The sequence below is a fragment of the Rattus norvegicus genome, chromosome 15, assembly GCF_021556685.1.
Source record: "Rattus norvegicus strain SHRSP/BbbUtx chromosome 15, alternate assembly SHRSP_T2T, whole genome shotgun sequence".
Taxonomy (NCBI): Eukaryota; Metazoa; Chordata; class Mammalia; order Rodentia; family Muridae; genus Rattus; species Rattus norvegicus.
The window spans coordinates 32,917,384-32,940,713 of NC_141548.1; the positions used below are offsets into that span (position 1 = coordinate 32,917,384).

The following is a 23,330-nucleotide window of genomic DNA, read 5'->3' on the forward strand; positions in this document are numbered from 1 at the left end:
TGCGTGTGATGTGTGTGTGTGTGTGTGTGTGTGTGTGTAGAGCACTGCTTGAAATCTCAAAAGAGGGTCTCGATCAACTCTTTAATCCTTCCTTTTCCTTCCTTCGAGGAAGGAACTTTGACCCCTGAACACAAAACTTGGGTGGAAGGTAGTTGCTTCCAAGACCTGTCTGCACCCCTCCTACTCCCCCCCCTCCCCGCCCAGTCTCTTCTCCTTCCCTCCCTCGGTCTCCAGCGCCCCTTTAAGCTATCCAGCAGCCCAGGCGAGTTTATCCAGGGGGCCTGGCTTCGAGGTCGAGGAGGAGGAGGAGGGGGTGGTGTTTGAGGGGGAGGAAGGGCGGCGGGATCTCGGCTGGTTCCACCCCTAGCTACAACCCCTAGCAGGAAGGGCTTGTCTCCTGTGCAACGGCGGAAAGGGACGGGGCTGGGAGGGCGGGCGCGGAGCGCTGGCGGGTGGGTCGCTGAGCCCGCGGCAGGGAGGCGGGGGTGGGGGGGAGGGGGCGCGCCTCAAGGAGGGGAGGCGTGGCTTAGGCTGCGGGGCTAGGTGGCTGGGGGCCTCGGTGCTGGGACCCGTGACACTTCTCACGCTTTCCAGGGGCGGGAGGGACAGCCATGCTCTTGTCGGGGGGTAAACCCCCAGCGCAGGAATGGTTCATGGTGCAGACAAAATCGAAGCCCCGGGTACACCGGCAGCGGCTGCAAGTCCAGCGCATCTTCAGGGTCAAGGTGACCGCTTTCCAGAGCCGTCCCGACACCCCTTACTTCTGGCTGCAGCTGGAGGGGCCCCGGGAAAATACGGGCAAAGCCAAGGTAAACAGCTTCGTTTTGCTCCTTTCTATCCCTTCTAGTCAGATCCTCTCCCTCACTCCTGAACAGTCAGTAGTCCCCAGAGGTGTTGGGTCCTGCTGCTGGCTTTCAGGGCCTTCCTCCCTCCACATATGCAGCCCCAGCTATGTCCCTCTGCTTCCTTCTTTCTCTTCTGCCCCACCCCTCTCTTGCATGTCACTTCGGTCCTTTAATTGTGCTGGGAGAAGCTCTGCTGAGAGTCTCTTTCTACGAGTCTTCTCTGGTCAGGAACGGGCCCTGATTTTCCGTCTTGGGATCAGTTTAAGGGCCTGCATTTTTTGTGGCCTCTGCAACATACGTCTTTGTTCTCACCAAGACTCTGGAAGGCCTCCGTCCTTTCTGTCTGCTTAAATCCTGGGCGGTTTCTCTGAGTACTAGGATCGGAGGAGGGCCCTAGAGACACTGATAGAGCGGTGTTGGCAGTTTATAGACCAGGCATTAGGGCTTGGAGACAGGGAGGGACTGCCTCAGTCGTCAGAGTCAGGAAGGAGTAGGTTGGTGGAGGTTGGGCTAGAACCTAGGACCCTGCCCCATATTCTTGCTGTGCCCAGCCCCCTCTCTTTGAGGCTCAGGGTAGGATGTGTCTGTTCTGGAAGGTAGTGCCTTGGGATGCCAGGGCATCTTGGGGGGAGGACCACGAACGTTGAGATGAAAGGGCTTGCTGTATGGAGCTGGATATTGGACAGGCCAGGTCACAGCTTGTCCCTTTTACGCTCAACTTGGCTTCTCCCATCAGCCTTCTCTGCTTGGGCTCCTCCCTCTGCTTCAGTCACACCCAACGGCCCCCACTCCCTCAGATTCCCTTATCTCCTCCTGTAGGAATGCTCTAGGCTTCCTTCTCTCAGATACGTGCTACTCTTAACTCTTTGGCTGAGACTTTACCCATATCTCAAGTTTGTCAGGGCCTAGGTAGAGAAGGCCCAGAACACAGCAGAAGGACAGGGGAGCTGGGAAATCTCTCTCTAAACTCGCCTAGCAAGCTGCTGTATCAGCAGTTTTCCAGTTCTGACAGAGGTGCTGGGGGAGGGGAGAGGTGTCTGCCCAGAAAACAGATGTGCAGGGGCCCCTTAGTTTCAGAGGCTGCCGTAGGGTAAGCTAAGAAGAGGCTTTTGGGCTCTTTACATTCTTAATCTTTCTATTACTGTAAAGTTACACAGCTCAGCCTTCATGGAGATCTATCCAGCTGACCAGTGACTTCCTTAAGATGGAGACCGAACCCAGGGCCTGTGCCCTCTGCCACTGAGCCGCCTACCTCCCCTGCCCCCTGAATTGCACTGCTTGAGATCCTCCTGGCTGTGTTTCTTGTTTAAACTTCAAGTCAGCCTCAAGCACGTCAGCATTGCTGCCTCTTTGGGCTATGGATTCTCACCCCTAAATTTCTCACTCCAAGCCCTGCTAAGTGGATCCCATGGCTCTGTCAGTTTCCTCTCGCCTCCCTCATTGCCCTGGAGAGAGGCATTGTTGAAGGTGGAAACAAGCTTGCAGAGATTCTGGGTGACTTCCTTTCTTGCACTGGTGGGGACAGAAGGAAGAAACTCGGGAGTAGGGAGCAAGGGACTGTGGAATGTGGGGAGGATAAGGTTTTCAGGAGGTCTGGATTTGACACGTCGTTGCCACATCATAGCCCAGATAGAGAAGCATAGTTTGAAGAGGCCCAGGTCTAATAATTCAGTCATCTTGAATCTTTCCCCCCTCGTTTGTGAAACAAGGTAATAACACTCTTCTCATGTAAGAGTTGTGAGGGCCGACTGAGACGGAAAGAAGGCATGCTCAAATACTTTGACAAAAACATAAACAACAAGGCATGCTCAAATACTTTGGCAAAAACATAAACAACACCACGGGGCGGAAGTCAGGCTTTATAACGGACCAAGTTTGGTGTCTTGTAAGCCAAAAGGCTTGGCTTACCTGCTATGTGAGGTTGTCTTGTTTCTCAGAAGAATGCGGTGTGGCTGTCTCCTACTGTAGCTGTAGTGACCAAGCCAGCTCAGTCAGTCAACAGGCTCTCCAGGGCAGGAGCAAAGATTCAAAAGAAAAAAGACAATTAGACCACTCGGTAGCATGACCCCGCCAGTTCTGAGGCTGAGGTTTATTTTTTTCCCAGTCTGCTTTTATACCATTTTAATTCCGTGCAAGTAATAAGATCAGTTCTAGGTTAAAGGACAAGCAAGACAATAAACACAGATAGTCAAGGAACTAACAAGGCCATAAACAGAGCCCTGTGATCACTGTTTCTAAGGCTTATCAGGATGACTGAGATGGCTGAGCCTACTTCCCTGTCCTAGCCCAAAGTCAGATTCTTGCCTGAAGCCTACTACTTTTTTCTAGCCTAAAATCAGATTCCTGCCTGAGCTAACTTGCCTGTCAAATTCCTGCCAAGCGGGCCCCAAAAGCTCTCCACACTGTAGGCATCTGGAGTTTTTGCCTTCTGGTGGTTGCCTTCCATACCTAGGTCAACTGGCATAGGACTTTTGGGACAGATGGAAGGAGGACAGTGAGGTCGTCTGCTCTGGTCTGAGTGGAAAAGGGGTCAAGAAAGATGCAGACTCACTTAAAGTAGAATCTGGCATATTTTTATATTATCTGTGCTTGCTTTTTGAAAACAGAAAATCTCTGATAAGCTTCTGTTTTTAAGTTCTCGTGCAGTGGCAGGGTTTAGGAACCATCAGAGATGTTGCTGGGTATCACACCCTAGGTAGGAAGACAAATCCCGGGGAAGAGGGCTCCTCCGAGGTGAAATCACCAAGTGGAGAGAGGGGACTTGAACAGTGGTTAAATGGGCCAGGCACCCCTTTGGCACTACTTGGCAACTGACTATGAGAATGCGTTGAGTGCCGCCAGAGAGGACGGGTGACATGGCTACCTCTCTTGTTTCTAGAGAAGATGGATAGAGGTGACGGGGAATCCAAAGACAGCAGTAGCGGAGGCAGCTTGTGGCTTGTTCTTGTTCTCTGCTGTCAGATGGAAATTGGCCCGCCCCGGTACTCAGTGAGCAGAACCCTGGGAATTGGTCAGGTGTGTGTTGGATTTGGCTCGCACAAACCCATTGTTAAGATTTTAGGAACTTTGCAAGCTACTGGAGGGCTGTTTATAGCCACTGTGAGAACATTTACACCACAGAAATTGGCAAGTGCTCTAAATCAGGGTTGTGCTTCTTTCCTACGAGCTGATTATAAAATGTTTGCCCACATATCTGGGTCATGACTGAGAACCTAATTTCTTTTTTTTTTTCTAAATCTAAGTTTTAAAAGTTGTATTATTGGGCTGGAGAGATGGCTCAGTGGTTAAGAGCACCGACTGCTCTTCCAGAGGTCCTGAGTTCAAATCCCAGCAACCACATGGTGGCTCACAACCATCTGTAATTTAATCCAGTGCCCTTTTCTGGTGTGTCAGCAATAGGATGCTCATATACATTAAATAGATAAATATTTTTAAAACTTTATTATTATTTTAAATTTTAATTTTGTTTTTGACACAGAGTTTCTCCATGTAGCCATGACTGTCCCGGCACATGCTCTGTAGGTGACAAGGCTGGCCTCCAAACTCACAGAGATCAGCCTGCCTCTGCCTCCTGAGTGCTGGGATCAAAGGTGTGCACTACCACTCCAGCAGTTTTTCTTTTTTTAAATCACATAATTTACATTTAAAAGTTATTCAGCCTTTTTAAAATTCACAAAAGATAATTTTTTCCCCGTCCTTCAGGACTTTTCAGGCACTCACGAATCTCCATATTTCTCGCGGAGCATGAAGATGCTCTTGCCTTTCGACCGATGTCGGATGTTTGCTTTCTTTTTCCTGTTATTACACGTGAGGGGTTAGCTCCCTCACCCTGATACTCCCTCTTCCTTTCCAGCGTGTTTGGTCTCAGTTTTCTAGGTCTATATTTAGGATTTGCTCCATTATTCCAACTGTGCTCCTCATCCACAGAGGAAGTCCTCTGGGGCCTTGGTTTTCTTTCCCCCCAGGTGAGGGGAGCTGAGGCCATGAAAGTCGGGGTAGGGATCCCACTATCCACTTACGAGCATGTCCTGGTGACCTCACTTCCTTTCAGTAGACCCCACCTTCCGGAGGTCCCACCATCTCTCAGAGTGTCCAGCTGAGGACAAGTCCCTACAAATTGGTTTTGGAAGAACGTTCCAAACTCTAGCAGCCAGTCTATGTAGCTGCAGGTAGTCCCTTGTGGACAGCTGCCACTTTATGCTGTATCTGTCACTTCAAGGCTTCAGTTCACCGATCTCCTGACATCGGTTATCTTGTTCTTTGTTAAATCCATTCTTTCTTGGGTTGATGGAGCTTATCCACTTGTAGTCTCCTTTTCTCTCCTTTCTCTTCCCGTTCGTCTCTTCTTTTCTTTTGATAGTGTCTAGTCATGTGGGTGTAGTCCAGGCTAGTGTCAACTTAGGATGTAGCTTAGGCTGGTGTCTAGCTCACAGCCTTCCTGCTCCGGTCTCTTGAATACTGGGATTTCAGGTATGCAGCTGGCACTCACTCATCAGTGGTTTTATCAAATTAAAAGGATGGTGCCGAGCAAAGGGAATTCTGAAGCGAGACATAGTTTGCTTCCTGAGCCACACGCAATATGGACGAACCAGTTCCTGTAAAGACAGTTGCAGTCAGTGTTCAGCGATGACTGTAGAAGAGATGAATACATCTGAGGTTTCTCTCGATTATGGTCCAGGACACTTTTCTCGGGTTCTTTGATTGCTCAGTAGAGCTGCTATGCTCTGCCTGGCCCTAGATATTCGCGTTACAATGTAACTGGAATCGTAAGGGTGGTAAGAGGGATGGCTGTTAAGAGGTGGGGTGTTAAGATGGGATGGGCTCTTTATATGTTTGGGGACTCTCCCACCTGTTCTCTATCTCAACATGGGTTGATGCTGGTGCAGTGCTCTTGGGTTTCACCGTCTCTAAAACCTGGAGCCAAATGAAATTATGGTCAATACATGTGGTATTTTGTTACGGCGGCAGAGAGTGGGTCAAGTGGCTTCCATATATTACATATGGGATATATAATATATATATTTCCCCCAGGACTGAGGCTCATCCATGGAGTCGCATGCTTACCCCATGTATCCTAGGAGGAAAGGTGTTGTAATCTACATGTCTAGGCTGCACATCTGAACGTCACTTGATTGGTAGTTTAGCTGGTATTGAATGATAAAGGGAGACGTTTCTTTCAGAGATGTGGCAACAGCACTCCACATCACTCCATTGACGTCTAGCTTCTGAGAAGCAGCCTGAGGCTGTTCTTGTCCTGCTCTTTGCCTGAGATGTTTTCCCTTGGGCAAGTTTGTAGTGCTCACCGATGTGCTGAGTCTTTTTGGTGACCCAGTCTTGTGTGGACATCTGTTTTCATTTCCTGTGTTGCTCCGTACTCTCTCCACCTTCTCCTGGGCTTCATGGTCTTCGGTCTAGAGGATTCGGGCTGCTGACCCTTCCCACCCTCCTTCACCTTTTGAGTTCCTGTCTTTATGAGCTTTCTACGTTTTTCACGTTTTATTCTATTTTTTCTTTGCCTTTTCTGTTTTTTCAAAAGTTTATTTGGTTCTGTATTTCATGTGTGAGTGCTTTGCCTCTGTGTGTTCTTGCACACCAGAAGAGGGCATCAGATCCAATGATAGGTGGTTGTGAGCCGCTCTGTGGTGCTAGGAATTGAACTCAGGACCTCTGGGAGATCAGCCAGTGGTCTTAACCACTGAGCCATCTTTCCAGCCCCCAGTTTTTTCTGTTTTCTAAGTCTGGCTTTTTATTTTCCAACAGTCTTTCTGTGTAGCCCTGGATGTCCCAGAACTTGCTGTGTAGACTACGCTGGCCTTGATACACCTTCCCCTGCCTTTTAGTGCTGGGATTGAAGGCATGCATCACCAGACCTGGCTAACTCCAGCTTTTTGCCTGACTGTCTTTCAACCCTTTTCTTGAGTCTTTCATTACTGTTCCCACGTTTTAATATTGGAGTCATATGTGTTCTGTTTTCAAAAATAGTGTCCTATTTACTGTGTGACATATTGTCTAATATGCTTCTGAGAATGATATAAGCCTTTTGGAGGTAGGGAAGTCTGTCTGTCTGACTGTCTGTCTCTGTATGTGTGCGTGTGTGTGTGTGTGTGCGCGTGTGTGTGTGTGTGTTTTGGGAGTACTAGGTTTTCAGATTAATCTCCTTCTCTAAGAACTTGGCCTTTCGGTTCCCTTCACTCTGCACTGAAAGCTTCATGGTTCTGTCCTTTGGCCTTTTTGTTTTCCTTACGTGCATATTGGGGGCCCTTGAAGGCAGAATGAACATTGACATAAAAAGGAAGGAGGGGGCTAGAGACATGGCTCAGCGGTTAAGAGCACTGACTGCTCTTCCAGAGGTCCTGAGTTCAATTCCCAGCGACCACATGGTGGCTCACAACCATCTGTAATGAGATTCAATGCCCTCTGCTGGTGTGTCTGAGAACAGCTACAGTAAATAAAAAAAGAATTGTTTAAAGAAAGGAAGGAAAATCCTGGGGCGTTGTAAGCACGCATGGTGTGACATTCTTCGGTGCTGATGGTTTCATTTACCTTCGAATTGACAGAAGATCTGTGGAATATTGGGCAATATGTTTTTACAGATATCATCACACTTTTTCGACGTTTCCCCTAATTTTTGGCGTCGTTTATCTATAGATTGTTCAAGCCATTTTCTGGACTGTAAATACCTGCTGTTTCCTTGTCTGGTTTTGCTTTTCAGTGTATATATCTACATGGGTAAGACTGTAGACTTCACGGCCATTGTGCTGGGTGTTCATGCCTGTATGTGAGCCTGAACATGTGACTTTTCTCTCATCTAAAAGGAAGATAATGAAGGCCGCTTTTGTAGGGCTGAGAGAGGAATACATCCGATAGTCTATGTGCCCAGCACCTAGTAAGGTCTAAATAAATATTAGTTCATTTTTATTGTTTTCAAAGTGATCTCAATTACACCGTTCCTAAGGATGGTGAACTACTGATGGAACAATGAATATCTTAAGCTCTCTCTCTCTGTGTCGAGAGGGGGAGGGGGAGGGCACCCAGGCATGAAGAAGGTGACAGATCCCCTGTAGCTGGAGTCATAGGCTGTTGTGAGATGTCAGGCATGGGTTCCAGGAATTGAATTTGTGTGCTCCCCAGGAGCAGCAAGCACCCTAAACTCTTGAGCCATCTCTCCAGCCCCTCCCGCCTCCCTTTTTGAGGTAGCATTTTCCCCTAAACATGGAACTGACTGACTGACTAGACTGGCCAGTGAGCCCCTGGGATCCTTCCATCACTCTAGGGCAGAGGTTCTCCACCTTCCTAATGCTGCCACCCTTTCGGACAGTTCTTCAAGCTGTGGTGACTCCCAACCATACGATTATTTTGTTGCTACTTTATATCAGTAATTTTGCTATTGTGAATTGAAATGCGAATATCCGTGTTTCCCCGCTGGTTTTAGGTAACCCCTACAAAAGGGTCGTTTGACCCCGCCCATAAAGGGGTCGGGACGCACAGGTTGAGAACCACTGCTCTAGGTGCTGGCACTCTGCACTTCGGTCCTCATGTTTGTACAGTAAGCATCTTACCCACAGATCCATCTCCCCGATCCCATTTAGAAAAAAAACAAAACAAAACAACTATACGCATTTATTTTATGCTGAATTTATTCCCGTGCCATGAGTTTTTGTTTCTTCAGTTTCTTCTGGGATCTTTTTCTTCTGTGCAGCCTCCTCTTCTGGCTTTGGAACAATCTGTTCCTTCTCAGTGAGGAGCATCTCAGTGTGGCGGGGGCGGGGGGGGGGGGAGCTCATGGCTGGGTTAATCCGGCCATGAGCTCTGCAGGTTCATCTGAGCGTCTTAGGTGCCGTATTCACCTGGATGTGTTCAGTGATAGAGAATCTCTGTCTAAACCCTTCAGTTCAGCATCACTCTGCATTTTAAAACATGTGCAGCAAAAATTCAGCACTATTTTTGGCTACCGACCCCGTGTCCAGCCCCTCTGTTTGGCCTGGACACACCTACGGACTCCACCATTATACTGCAGGAATGGCACACACTGCTCTTTAAAGTGACATCCTTCAGATACTTGGTGGCTTTGCGGATATGCATACCCCGATAGCTGGGGCAGTTTCCCGGGTGTTCTTAAAGTGAACAGGAAGGTTTGAACCTCTTGATTTGCATGATCTTGTGGGGTTTTCTGAGTCAAGGGAATGGCGGACCATATTCACAGGTCACCTCTGGCCGCTAATAGGAAGAGGGAGCGCCCTTTTTTTTTTTTTTTTTTTTTAAGAAATTGCCCATGATTTCTTTTTGTTTTTTCACTCAACCTGCCCCTGACTTTGCATATTGCTTTTGTGTAGTCGGGATGTGGGGTGCACAGGGATGGGAAACATTTGTTAAGGTGATCACTGTTTGCACATTTGCTCTCTCTTGTTAGTGAGACCAGGTGAGGGTCAGGTGGGATAGACCAGGTGAGGGTCAGGTGGGATAGACCAGGTGAGGGTCAGGTGGGATAGACCAGGTGAGGGTCAGGTGGGATGCCCTTCAGATTTTGTTGACAGTAGTTACAGTCCAGGAAGGAAGTAAACACAAGCTAAATCAGGGGGAAATGCCCTGTGCCCTGAGCAGAGGTGCTAGCATAAGCTTTAAGACGGCGGCTAGAGATTTAAAAAGGGCTACAGACCATTTGTCATGGAATGGAGCTGTCAGGGAGGGCAGGAAGGGGGGGTGCTCTGAAGGGTGTGGATGTGAAGGAGCACGTGGGGGACCTCAGTCCACTTGGGCTGCTGTTTCAGAGACTGCTTAGGAGCTCTTGGAGATCACTGGGGTACGCTGGTAGGTAGATGAATCCAACAGCTCTCCCTGCAAACATGAGGGCTGGTTAGCCAGAGAACTAGAGGCCCTCCTCCTGGTCAGACATAATGTGAATCTGTTGGGTATTTGTCTGGACACTGGCCCATCAACTTATCTCCACCACTGGGCAGCTTTGCCATGGTTACGGGTACAGGTCGTGCTGGAGAGCTTCTGGAGGGGGATTAAGCTGGAATCCTACAGGATTACCTGGAAGTCACTGTGCAGTCAGCCACAGGGGCTTCAGAGAGCTCTGGTTTCAATCAGGTAGACGTAGGCTATGATCTGGTGCAGACACTGTTGAGCTGTGTGTACTTGGGCAAGCTTTTATGAGTCCATAGAAGGGGGGCAAGCTGTGCCAGGCGCTGTCCTAGTAAGCCAAGCTCACTAAGTTCAGGGAAGCTTCCAGTAGACTCATGAGGCAGGGATGGATGGGGAGATATAGCTGGGAGGAAAGAATTATTAACTTGCCCCAGGCTGCCCACGTTCTCCGCACATGAGAGTGCTTCATAGTCTATAGCTTTCTTCCCCTCAGGTGCCACACAGACTTGTAGTGCCAAGCGGACTTAACTTGCCATGCTCTAGGTGAAGACATTGAGGTCCTGAGAAGATGACAGACTTCCTACAATCCTTCCTTGTCAGTTGAGGCCAAATTAGAACTAAGAGTGAGGTCTCTTGACTCTAAACTTGGATTCCCCCCCCCCCCCTCGGAGCTGGGGACCGAACCCAGGGCCTTGCGCTCTACCACTGAGCTAAATCCCCAACCCCTAAACTTGGATCTTTTCTTCCCTCTGAGTTCTCATCCATTCTGTCACTGTTTCCTATAAAGAGGGGGCGGGGCAGAGGGAGAGCATCTGGCCTTGGTGGTGCCAACATTGGCCAGCTTGGGCTTAGCGAGAGGTTGGCTTTTGAGGTATCGCGGACAGACTGGGGTTAGCCACTAACAGAGGACTGTTTCCCTTTGTTCTTTCCCTTCTGCCCAGGAATATCTGAAAGGTCTGTGCAACCCAGAGCTGTGGAAGGAGGTTCGCTACCCACCAGTCCTGCACTGTGCCTTCCTTGGGGCACAAGGCTTGTTCCTGGACTGCCTCTGTTGGAGTACCCTGGCCTACCTGGTGCCTGGTCCCCCTGGCTCCTTAATGGTGGGTGGGCTGACGGAGTCTTTTACCATGACACAGAACTGGCTGGAGGAGCTGGTAGCACGGCTGCGCTGGGGCCCTGCCCCAATGATCACCCCCAGAGGGGTTTGGGAGACAGAGGTGACCCGGGCTTTTGGGGCTCTGGTGTGGATCCGTTGTGACCAGTATGCAAGAGACCTGCTGCAGCTTCCTCCAGCAGTCCAGGAGCTGCTTCTCAGCCTGGTCCGAGATGCTGCTGGCAAGGAAGACATCATTGAGTGGCTCGGCCATTTCGGCATCTCTGGCATTTACCCTAAACCACCAGACTTCCTGATCTGCCCTGCCCTGCAGAAGAAGGAAGGCTCATCCCTGGTAACCATAGGAGAGAGCCCTGTACCCCTCCAAGAGATAGGAACCTTGAATCGGGCTTCAGAAAATTCGAAGAAATTAACAGGTTTGGGAGCAGCTGGGTCCGTGGTCCCAGCTCAGAGCACTCCGCAGGACACGGCACAGCAGCTAGTACGGTAAGTACCGGAGAGTGGGTTTTCTCCTCCCCTACCCCCCGATTCGGATCCCCAGGAAATAGTAATTCGGGACCAAATTGCTGTTCTCACCTTTTCAACGAATTTGGGCTTTTTCCAGGGACGGGTCCAACAAGCAAGGTGATGATAGGAACAGTGCGGGAGAGGAAGGGGCCACTGCACAAGACAGTGCCGGGGAGGAAGGGGCCACTGCACAAGACCCCAGCAGCCAGGATTCTGCGAACCATACACAAGCCCTCTTGCAGCAAAAGCAGGGACAGAAGACGGAAAACAGAATCTCATTGCAGTCGCCAGCTCTGAGCGTGTGCCCATCTTGGAAGGCCTGGGCCCCAGGGCCAGCCTTTGGGCCCTCGTGGCCGGGGACCATTGCTGCCACCTTCTGGAAGATCAATGAACTGCAGTCTCTTCACCTGGTCTGGCTCCTGTCCCAGGCTTGCTTCAATTTCCCCTTCTGGCAGAGGCCCGTGGGCCCCATCCAGCTGAGGCTGCCAGGACAGAATCCTTTGCCCTTAAAACTGGAATGGAAGCAGAAAGAGCTGGTTCCTCTGCCCACTGCAGAAAGTCCAGCTTGTCGACCAGATGGGGACCTAGGAAGGGAGGCAGCCCTAAAGCATAGCCTGAGGCCAGAGACCCCCACCAAAATCATCAGTTTATCAGTGGTGCCAGGAGATTGTGGCATCAAAGAGAAGGTTAGCCCAGGACTTTCGCAAGTAGGGCCATCTTCCACATCTATACCCCAGGCTGGAGTTGAGCTGGGAGATGAAGGAAGGGCATTGTCAGATTGTAAGGGCCCGGAAAAGCTGTCCTCTTCGGCACTGTCCACAGAGCAAGGGGGACCCAGGATTCAAGAGAGGCCAATGGCTCAAGCTGGGATGACAGGTCAGTCAGTACCTGACACTCCAACAATGTCTGAAACTCTTGAAGTGACCACAGCTGCCGCAGTGTCCAAAGTTGAATGCACACCCACTGAGGGGCTGCCTGCAACTCCCAAAGTGCCTACAACCCTGAAGAAGCCTGCAGTGTACACAGAGCCTACAGCTCCCCAAGTGCCTTCGGCTCCAACAGAGCCAGCAGCTCCTGTGGTGTCCACAATCCCAAAAGCAGCTGTGGATCAACCAGCAGCTCCTGCCACCCCCACCACCCCCCAAACTCCCACAGCTCAGAAAACACCTTCAGTGAAAACTCCTGCAGGCCCCCAGACCCCCAAAGTTCAAACTGGGATCATTGCTAAAGCAGAGTCTACAGCCCCCAAAGCGCCTGCGGCCACCCAAGCACCTGCAGCTTCTAATGCCTCCAGTGTTTCTAAAACACCAGAGGCTCAGGCGTCTGCCATTGCAGGGCCAACCATGGATGTAACCAAACTCCTGAGTGAGGAGGTTCAGGCCTCAAAGTGTAGAGCCACCGTGCTGAAGGGCCAGGGAAAGCCTGGGAGGCAGGGTCTCCAGTCCAGTAGCACCATGGCCTCCAGAAGTAAGCATCAGTTCCTGAAGGAAGGACTTCTTGGGGCTTGGGATGGGACCCAGAGGCTGTCACCTCACTCCCAGGGCACCAACATAGTGACCAGCTTCCAGAGGTTCAACGAGGCCTTGAACACACCCTTCGAGATGAACTTGTCTGAGGAGCCTGGGAACCCAGGGCTGAGGAGAGTGGTCATCGACGGCAGCAGTGTGGCCATGGTGTGAGTAGCGATGGGCTGGACTTGCCCAGGGAGGTGGGCAGGCACTCACTCCTTCCAGACCTTTTTTTGGGAGCAAAAGGTAGAGGGAAGGGGCTCATGCTGAATGGCTACTTCGTGGTAGGTCATGGGTACAGAATCGTCACAGAAGACAAGGTCTCTCTTCTTAGATGTAGATAGGGTCTGAGAGGTGAAAAATGTCGCCAATGGTCTCTGAGTCAGCCAAGGATTTATTTGGCCTTTGGGCTCAGATCTATCTGCTGCAAAGGTCCGTGTGCTACCCAAGCTGGTTTTTCAGTAGCTCAAACTCCCAAGACCTGGCCCCAAACCTACTAGAAGCTTTTCCGTACCGCAGCCTGCCTGAGATTGTTCTGCATGCTCAGTGCTTCCTCAGTGCATGCTCAGTGTTGTAGAGGTGTGGGTGCAGGGATGTGTCTCGTCTGTCACATGGTCCAGTAATTATTTGTGCCAGTCAGGCTCTTGGCGCACAGTAGGTGGTCCTCTGCCTTAAGTTCTAGGCAGCTGTTTGAAGGCAGGGCTGCAGGCCGGGTCTGATGGCACACACCCCTTTAATTTCAGCATTCAGGAGGCAGAGGCAGGAGGAATCTCTGTGAGTTCAAGACCAGCCTTGTCTACATAGTAAGCTCCATCTAGAACAGCTAGGACTTGAAGGAGAGACCTCATTTGGGGAGTTGGGGTGGGGTAGGGAGAGGGTCATGCTGACATCTTTGGTCCTTTTGAGACATTACTTGCTTGGGTCTCAGGGCAGGGGATGAATAGCGGAGCAGGGTCTTCTGGGAAGTAGTTCCCTCATTCCCGCCATCCCGCAGACACGGCCTACAGCACTTCTTCTCATGCCGAGGCATCGCCATGGCAGTACAGTACTTCTGGAACCGTGGGCACCGAGAGATCACCGTGTTCGTGCCCACCTGGCAGCTGAAGAAGAACCGGAGGGTGAGAGGTGAGACGCGAGCACTGCCCGGCCCTTTCCGAGCTCACCTGACTTTTCTTTGCCTTGCCTTTGTGGCCCATTCTTCCACCACCCCACCCTGGTCTTCCCCGTGTAGCCCTCCCGCTATCTCTGTTCTGTCTCTGCCCTCAGAGAGCCACTTTCTGACGAAGCTGCACAGACTCAAGATGCTGTCTATCACTCCATCCCAGCTGGAGAACGGCAAGAAGATCACCACTTACGATTACAGGTATGCCCCGCCCTGTCCTCCGCAGGGCTCACCTTCTGGGAGGGCGGGGGGAGGGCGGGGGCGAGGGGGAGGGCGGGGGCGGGGGCGGGGGGGTGAATGGAAACAAACGAGGAGGTGGCTGAAGGTTGGCTCTTCCCAAGCACAAGGTTGCTGCCATTTTTGGACCTTGGGTGCTGTGCTCCCCGAGTTTACCAGCTTTCTCTCTCCGTGTTCTCAAGAGGCTGTGCGCTGGTTCAGGAGCACGAAGCTCGTCCAGCCCACTGCATCTGATTGCGATTTGAGATGCTGATTTGCTAATTTGAGGTGCTGATGAGCGAGAGGCTCATCCAATTAGCATTCGAGGTAGCCTAGGCTTTTCGGTGTCAGTTTGGGTTCAAGTTCCTATTCCAAGGGATGCCTTCAGTCCTTGATCCTCAAGCTGTGATGCTGGGAGGAGGTGTGTATGTAACCTTACATGGGCGGATCCTCGGGCAAGGCTATAGAAATGGAGTTAGATGGGCCTGGTTAGCTTAAATGTTGACATCCTCTCTGCTCGTCAACTCTCAGCCTTCCTTGTCCAGCATGGCTATAGAACCAGCACGCCCAGGGGAGTCTGTGACCCTGCCTGTACGAGAGCAGGGAAGGGAGGCCTAGATGCCGAGCCGGCAGGCCTTGACTTCCCTCGGGCACCTCGCATGTTAAGTAGGGAGAGATTCCGTTTCTTTCCTGTGTTCCCTGCAATCCATTCAACCTTTAAGCCTGTGAAGGTCTGGGCAGGGCCAGTTAAGTTTCCCGTCTCCCAGATCTGACTCCTGAGTGGGTTCCTTAAATCCTCTAAATCCAGGCAAGGACTTTTCTGTTGATGCGCCCTCTGCTGGGTACTTGGGGAACAGCATGTGAAATCCCAGGGAATGCCCCCCACCACCACACCCCTCCTTAAGAGGAAAGTGATCCTAGGGAGAATAGGTTTATTAAGCCATGTGATTTAATGTGTTGGTATGTTTGTGGATGTATGTCTTGACATTGGGTGTGGTACTGTGCCTTGATGAAGAATATTGCATGCTGTGTACTAGGCACTGAATTAGACTTAGAAGCATTACCTCAGTTTAATTATTACAGCAACACGGGGCAGGTATTTCATCCTCATTTTACAGGTGATGAAATGGGGGCGGAAAGCACCCACGTGCAGAGGATGGGTTCTGTGTTGCCTGAACTTGCGTGTGTGAGAGGGGGGTGTGGCTATGTATACATTTGGAGGTCTATGTAACCAAGTACACCTTCTGGGGTTGCTGGGATCCCAGACGGACATGGAAGAGAGGATATACTCTGTGGCTTTGGCTTGATTACAGAGAGCAGAGATTTGTCTGACCCTCCAGGGAGTTCTGGTTCATTTTCCAGAGGGCCCAGAAAATGAGAGGGGTGGTGGCTGGATGTTTAGTGACTTCCTTTATTTTTGCAGGTTCATGGTAAAGCTGGCAGAGGAGACCGATGGGGTCATTGTCACTAATGAGCAGATTCACATCCTAATGAATAATTCCAAGAAACTTATGGTCAAAGATCGGTGAGACCTTCTAGGGACTAGAGCCTCTATTTCCCAGTGATGTCAGACAACCGGTGGCAGAGATGTTGGGGCAGGAAAGGGAGCCTTAGAGTAGGGCTTTGCTAGTGCCTGCTGATAAATGCTGTGTGTGTGTGTGTGTGTGTGAGAGAGAGAGAGAGAGAGAGAGAGAGAGAGAGAGAGAGAGAGAGAGAGGGAGAGGGAGAGAGAGAATGTGTGTGTGTATGTGTGTATGAGAGAGGGAGAGAGAGAATGTGTGTGTGTGTGAGAGAGAGAGAGAGAGAGAGGGAGAGGGAGAGAGAGAATGTGTGTGTGTATGTGTGTATGAGAGAGGGAGAGAGAGAATGTGTGTGTGTGAGAGAGAGAGAAAGAGAGAATTGTGTGTGTGTGTGAGAGAGAGAGAGAGAGGGAGAGAGAATGTGTGTGTATGTGTGTGTGTGAGTGAGAGAGAGAGAGAGAAGGAGAGAATTTTGTGTGTGTGTGTGTGAGAGGGAGAGAGAGAATGTGTGCATGTGTGTGAGAGAGAATTGTGTGTGTTTGAGTGTATATGTGTGTATGAGTGTGTGTGTGAGAGAATTTGTGTGTGTGTATATGAGAGGAGAGAGAAGGAGAGAAGGAGAGAATGTGTGTGTATGTGTGTGTGAGTGAGAGAGAGAATTGTGTGTGTGTGTGTGAGTGTGTGTATGTGTGTGTGAGTGAGAGAGAGAATTGTGTGTGTGTGTGTGTGAGGTGTGTGTGAGAGAGAGAATGTGTGTGTGAGAGAGAATTTGTGTGTGTGTGTGTGTGACAGAGAGAGAGGGAGGGAGGGAGGGAGGGAGAGAGAGAGAGAGAGAGAGAGAGAGAGAGAGAGAGAGAGAAAGGTGGGGTAGGGAAAGATAGACAGACAGGCTGAGAGACCTGTGGAGGCAACAGGGTGTGGCTGACCCTTGGGCTTACCTATGACCTTGCCCTTTTCTCCTGTGGGTCTAGCCTGCTACCCTTCACCTTTGCTGGGAGTCTCTTCATGGTACCAGATGACCCCCTGGGCCGTGACGGCCCCACCTTGGAGGAATTTCTGAAGAAGCCAAACAGGTAATTTGTCAGGCCTTCCTTTAGCCCCCAGGCATTCCTGGGGCTGACTGAAAACGTAGTGTTAGTCAACATTTATCTGGTTCTTAATAGTGAAGGGGGCGGTTTGATCTTTTTCCGTCTCTAAGATCTGTCACATTTTGATGCTTTTATCTACTCTTTATGTTACTCTTTCAACGTTTCCCACACGCCTTCTCATGCCTATTTCCACAACTGGCTTTCATGCTCAGCCTTTTCTTGCTGTCTTCAGACCTATGCCATGCAAATTCATGTACATTTTAGTGGCCACGTGGCGTTTCATTACGTGTGTGTCTAGCAGGCAGAAAGGACGTATTCTCGAGCTGGGGCCATTTGACTGTTTCTGCTTTAGGCTGCTGGTGATGTGTGACAGGAAGCAGGTTTGTTTTTCTTTCCTTGTGTTCAAGGGAGCCATGTCTACATTTGTGCTGTCAATCTCATCTCCTCTGATGCTCACAATTTCAATTAGGCGTAAATGACCATACTCCTCATTTCATAGAGGAGACTCGAGTGACTTTTCCAAGGTCATTCTGGCAGAACTTAGTTTGTGGCAACTCTGGCCGTCTGGCTTCTCTATGGTTTGAGTCACGTTTGTGTGGCAACTCTGGCCGTCTGGCTTCTCTATGGTTTGAGTCACGTTTGCTGCCCATCTCCCAGTGCTCTGGGACCCGTGGACAGGACACTGCTTCCTGCCCACCCCAGCCATCTTTCATCTCATTGCATCAGCGGAAATGAAGCTGAGGCCCTTCTGTTGTGTGTTAGGCTTCCCCTCCGATGTTCACCCTGAGGTAATAGTGCGAGTCCTCTCTTACCAAGCTTAAAACTAACTGAAGTGATTCATGGTCTTAGTTTATTTAGTTTTGTTCCCCGTCGTGATAAAACACTCCAAACAAAAATAGCTATGGAGAACGGATTATTTCAGCTCAACAGTTGGGGGGTAGTCATGGCGGCAGGAGCTTGGGAAGAACTGGTCACGTTCTATCTGCAGTCAGAAGAGATCGATAGATGAGTGCTTGCTGATCCCCTGCCTAGGGAATGGAACTGCCCCTAGTGGGTGGGTCTTCTCACCGAAGTGTAATCAAGATAATCCCTCACAGATCCACCTACAGGTACTGGATCTAGACAGTCCTTCTCTGAGACCACCTTCCCAGCTGATTGTAGATTGTGTCAAGCCAGCAATTAAAACTGACCGCTACGGTCAGTGAGGTTTGGGTTTGGTGAATTCTCAAAGCGCAGAAGATCCCTTAATGAGTGACATGTGTACGCTATAGAGCAAGTATTTGTGGGCTGTCTCCTGACTGCCCCCTGCCATGAGTGAAGGACTCAGGAATGAAGTGGACTCTGTGGGGTGGCCATATGCGTGGCTTTCCCCTCAGATAATCTGTGGGGTTGGGGGCCGCCCCTCTCATTTTTCTACCTGTTTTGGTGATAGGTTGGACATGGACATTGGCAATTTCTTGAAGGTGTGGAAGACCCTTCCTCCCAGCTCAGCCAGCATCTCTGAGCTGGGTGACGCTGCTGATGCTGAACCTTTGGAGGGTCCCCAGAACATAGAAGAAGGGGAGAAGGGGGAGGAAAGCCTGGAAGAGGAGCTGGTGGAGGAGCCAGGAATTCCGAAGCCTGATGAACAAGAGGAGCAGGACTCTGACCCCGTGTCAGTGTTTGGGGTCGAGTGCCCTTCCTTTTCCGAGGAAATCCTCCAGTGCCTCAGCCTGCACGACCCCTCCGAGGGGGCTTTAGACATCGACCTTCTGCCTGTGGTGTCTTCGCCATACCTGGATGTCCCCTGGGATGGGAAGGCTCCGAGTCAGCAGGTTCTTACCCAGCTCGCACAGCTCACCATCCCTAGCAACTTCACCGCGCTGTCCTTCTTCATGGGCTTTATGGATTCCCACCGGGATGTTATTCCTGACTACGAAGTCCTCGTGGGACCCCTGCACAGCCTCCTCAAGCAGAAGCCAGACTGGCAGTGGAACCAGGAGCATGAGAAATCCTTCCTGGCCCTGAAACGAGCCCTAGTGTGTGCCCTCTGCCTGTCAACCCCCAACCCCGACCTGCCCTTCTACCTGGAAGTGACCGTCAGCCAAGTGTCACTGACGGCCAGCCTGCATCAGGAGCACTCAGGAAGGAAGCACCCCATCGCCTATACCTCGAAACCTCTCCTCCCCGATGAGGACAGTGAGGGTCCTCAGTCAGGCGGGGACAGCCCCTATGCCGTGGCTTGGGCCCTGAAGCACTTTTCCCGATGCGTCGGAGACAATCCAGTGGTCCTCCGTCTTTCTTATGCCTCCCGGACCACGGTGGATAACGAGGCCTGGGATAGCCGTAGGGCTTCCAACGCATGGTTGATTCGATGGTCTCTCTTGCTGCAGGACAAAGGCAAGAGGGAATTGGAATTGTCCCTTCTCCAGGGCCTGCTGGGGGAAAACCAGCTGCTGACGCCCGCTTCCTCGATGCCCCGAGTTTTCCAGCTTCTGCCTCCTTCTTCTGACCTGTCTACTTTTATCTGTGTCCATGTGTCTGGCTATTGCTTCTACCATGACGATGAGTTGTGTGCTGGTTTTGGTCTCTACATCTTGTCCCCGACCAGTCCTCCGGTCTCCCTGGCCTTTTCCTGTTCCCCTTATACATCCACATACGCCCACCTGGCAGGCGTGGCCTGTGGCCTAGAGCGCTTCGGCCAGTCCCAGCTCCCAGTGGTGTTTGTTACCCACTGCAACTGGATCTTCAGCGTCCTGTGGGAGTTCCTACCACTCTGGAAAGTCCGCGGCTTCCTGTCGTCGGACGGGGCCTCGCTACCTCATCCAAGCCTGCTCTCCTACATCATATCTCTCACGTCTTGCTTCTCATCCCTTCCCTTCATCTACCGAACCTCTTATCGGGGCTCTCTGTTTGCCGTGACGGTGGACACTCTGGCCAAGCAGGGTGCTCAAGGGGGCGGGCAGTGGTGGGATTTGCCAAAGGATGTGCCAGTGCCCATAGTGACTCCCCATACTAAAGGCAGGAAGCCCAACCTGCTGGCCTTACAGATGAGTGACAGCACCCTGGCCAATATCATTGCCAAGCTGCAGGCAGGGCAGAAGTTGTCTGGGCCCTCCCCTTTCAGTTCTGCCTTTAACTCGCTCAGCCTGGACCAAGACAGCGGCCTGCTCATGTTCAAGGCGGAAAAGCATCCCAGGGTCTGGGTAGTCCCAAGGCAACTTCGGAGGGATCTGATCTTCTCTGTGCATGACAGCCCCATGGGGGATCACCAGGGGCCAGAGGACACCTATAAGACGTTGAGGCTGTTGGGTTGGTGGCCTGGGATGCAGGATCATGTGAAGGATTACTGCAGGAGCTGTTTGTTCTGCATTCCCCGAAATCTCATAGGTGGGGAGTTGAAAGTTATCGAGTCCCCATGGCCTCTCAGGTCGACCGCTCCCTGGTCCAGCCTGCAGATTGAGGTAGTAGGGCCAGTCACTGTAAGTGAGGAGGGTCACAAGCACGTGCTCATCGTGGCCGACGCCAACACCCGATGGGTGGAGGCATTCCCTCTGAAGCCCTACACGCACGTGGCTGTGGCCCAGGTGTTGTTGCAGCATGTGTTTGCAAGATGGGGTGTCCCCATAAGGCTGGAGGCAGCCCAAGGCCCCCAGTTTGCCCGTCATGTTCTGGTGAGCTGTGGGCTGGCCCTAGGAGCCCAGGTGACTACACTGAGTAGGTCCCTTCAGTTCCCCTGTCTGATGAGTTCAGAGGCCTACTGGGAATTCAAGAGGGCCCTGAAGGAGTTCATCTTTCTGTATGGCAAGAAGTGGGCAGCCTCTCTGCCTTTGCTGCACCTGGCTTTTAGGGCCTCCACCACGGAGGCCACACCATTCCAGGTGCTGACTGGGGGTGAGATGAGGCTGATGGAGCCCTCCTGGTGGGAGATGAGCCGGGCGAACATCGAAGGGCTCAAGATGGATGCTTTCTTGCTTCAGCTGATTCGGGAGCTGTTGGACCTCCACTGGAGAGTGGCAGAAAAGGCCAGCGAGAAGGCTGAGAATAGGCGTTTCAAGAGGGAGAGCCGGGAGAGCGAGTGGAGTGTGGGTGACCAAGTCCTCTTGCTGTCTCTCCCCAGGAATGGCAGCAGTGCCAAATGGATGGGTCCTTTCTATATTGGGGACCGCTTGAGCCTATCGCTCTATAGGGTGTGGGGCTTCCCAGTCCCAGACAAGCTGGGCTGTGTCTATCCTAGCAGTCTAATGAAGGCCTTTCCCAAGAATGACACACCCCTGCCCCTTGACTTGGAGCAGTGAGTTAGAATGGTCGGGGAGCTGCCTGTTCTAGGGGGTCCCGCATTTCTGCTGCTAGTCCTCCCTTCTGATCTGAGCAGTGCTCTCAGCTCTGTGGGGCCCCTTAGTTGTGCCTTTTGTGGAGAAGGTCCTTAGTAAAGCTTTGCTGAATTGCCTTGACCTAGGGAAGAATGTCCCTAGAAGACATCCCCCGGTAGGGGTGTTTGGAGAATGTGCCAAAGGTTGTCCTATGTGGGCTCTGGAAGTTTTACACTTGGGAGCAAACGAGTTTCCTCAACAAGGTAGGCCAGGCTCACAGTCCTCCCCAAGTGCCGCCTTTTCCCTTTTTACACACTCAGGTGTGTATTGGTGTGCACACCCCTCCCCAGTGTCTTATACCCAACATACACTTAACAGTGTGGATTTGGACCTGCCAGTGGGTAGGTATCACGGCTTTCTCTCGTGGGAGTGCCTCCCCTTACACCGTGCATTTGTTTGCCCTTGGAGTTCTCGGTGGCACAGGCACACCGGCAGCAAGAAGGTAGCTGTTCTCCAGTCAGCCTCCCTTGCCAGCACCGGGACAGCTGTTAAGGAAGGGTTGGAGCCTTTCTGTGCCTCCAGGATGGTGGCTCTGGGTGGGGGTTGATCAGCCATAAGTCACCTACCTGTTCCTAAGGGGAGGTGGAAGGGGATGAATTGGCCTACCTCATTTGATTCCAGTCAGCAGATGATTCCCGACCCCTGCTGTGATGGCAGTCACTTCACAGGAATCAAGGGCCTTGATACCAAACCTGGCATCTGTGCTGGAAGAGCTGCTTCTGTTAGGTTCGGTGGTGCTCACAACTCTGGCTCAAGGGGAGGGCATCTGACGTGGGTAGTTTGACACATGGCTGGGCGCCGGGTGGCTTTTTCCTCTTGCACCTATGACTCCTCTCACCCCCTGCCAAAGCTCACAACCCTCTCCTGCCTGCAGTGTACCCATCTCCTTAGATGGGACTGCTTTGTCCTGATCAGCTGCAGTGCCCAGAATCTGCCTCTGTGTAGAGCTCGCTTACAGCCAGTGTGTAGAGCGAGCTCTCTCAGCAGGAGTGAGGGCTGAGATTCTCACTACCCTGCATTCCTACACAGCCAAGCTGACAGGCTGGAGAGAAAGGCCAGCACCAGGCCACTCTGGCTTGGAGTCCTAGTAGCTCATTTCTTGAGGAGCCAATCTGGTTTTCCAGCTGAGCTCAGGTTGCCAGAATGCTGGGCCCTGAGGAGAAGTCACATTGAGCCCGGCTTTCACAGCAGAGAAAAGAGGGAAATGACTTGCCCACAGTCATACAGCTGAGTTGTGGCTGAGCTGGGACCCGGATAAACCGTCCTGACTTCAAGTTCAGCACGATGGGTTCTAGCGACATGTTTAAGCATAGGAATCCTTTTGGATTTTGTACCTCTGTTTCCTTTGATGCCATTCCCTAACCCTTCTAGATAACTACCTGGATGCTGCTCTTCAGCCAATCCAGCTGTCAGCCCTGCCCAGGAACGAGTGCTGGGTGCTCCCGGGATGCTGAAAGGTTAGCTGTAGAATTTTTACCAGGTACCGTTATTTCTTCACACTGCCTCACCTTTGTCTCTCCCCCACCCCTTCGTATTGTAGTCAGCCTCACCCTCCCACCCCAGGGCTGTATTCCAACCCCTCTTCCTGTTAAGTACAATTTCCATCATACGCTCTTTCAAGTGATTTTTATTTTATTTTTCAATAAATCAATTTAAAAATGGAGCCAGTGTTTAATTTTTTCTGAATTGGGGGATGAAGAGTGGGGGTATCTGTGGGGGTCCATTGCTCTTCCTGAACTGGAAACCCTTGTTCTTCCTCAAGTTTGGAGTCCTTACTCTTGGCTAAGCATTCTGACTTTGGGCCTTGGCTTTCCGCTGCCTTTTCTACAAGCAAGCCAAGGCTTCTGCTCCATGCTGGCATGGTTACAGCGGGCAGGAAGGATGTACAAGTGCATATGCGACTCCTCAGTTCCTATTCGAAACACACCTACTATGTGTTGTGGGCTGTCTGGGAGTGGACAGTATAACAGGTTATGGGAAGGACATAATCTCTTTCCTCCTGGAGCCCAAAGTCAGGCGAAGGAGAATAAGCGAACCCAGTATAGCGTGACTTGATATGAGGCATATGAGAGCCCATGGAGCCAAGCCCAAGGCTCATGACCTGTGATATTTATGAAGGTCATCCCAGGGCCCTTCCTGCAAAAGCCAAGGTC

At 51.4% G+C, this 23,330-nt stretch overlaps 1 protein-coding gene across 1 annotated transcript; it reads left to right on the forward strand.

The window, feature by feature from the left end:
- Positions 1-513: 513 nt before the first annotated feature.
- On the forward strand, positions 514-22,840 carry Nynrin (NYN domain and retroviral integrase containing). Its single transcript, NM_001433131.1, has 8 exons — positions 514-809; positions 10,652-11,310; positions 11,429-13,006; positions 13,834-13,964; positions 14,106-14,202; positions 15,641-15,742; positions 16,709-16,810; positions 18,258-22,840. Exons 1-8 carry the CDS (start codon positions 612-614, stop codon positions 21,100-21,102), a joined length of 5,712 nt encoding a protein of 1,903 aa, NP_001420060.1. The 5' UTR covers positions 514-611; the 3' UTR covers positions 21,103-22,840.
- Positions 22,841-23,330: the final 490 nt, after the last annotated feature.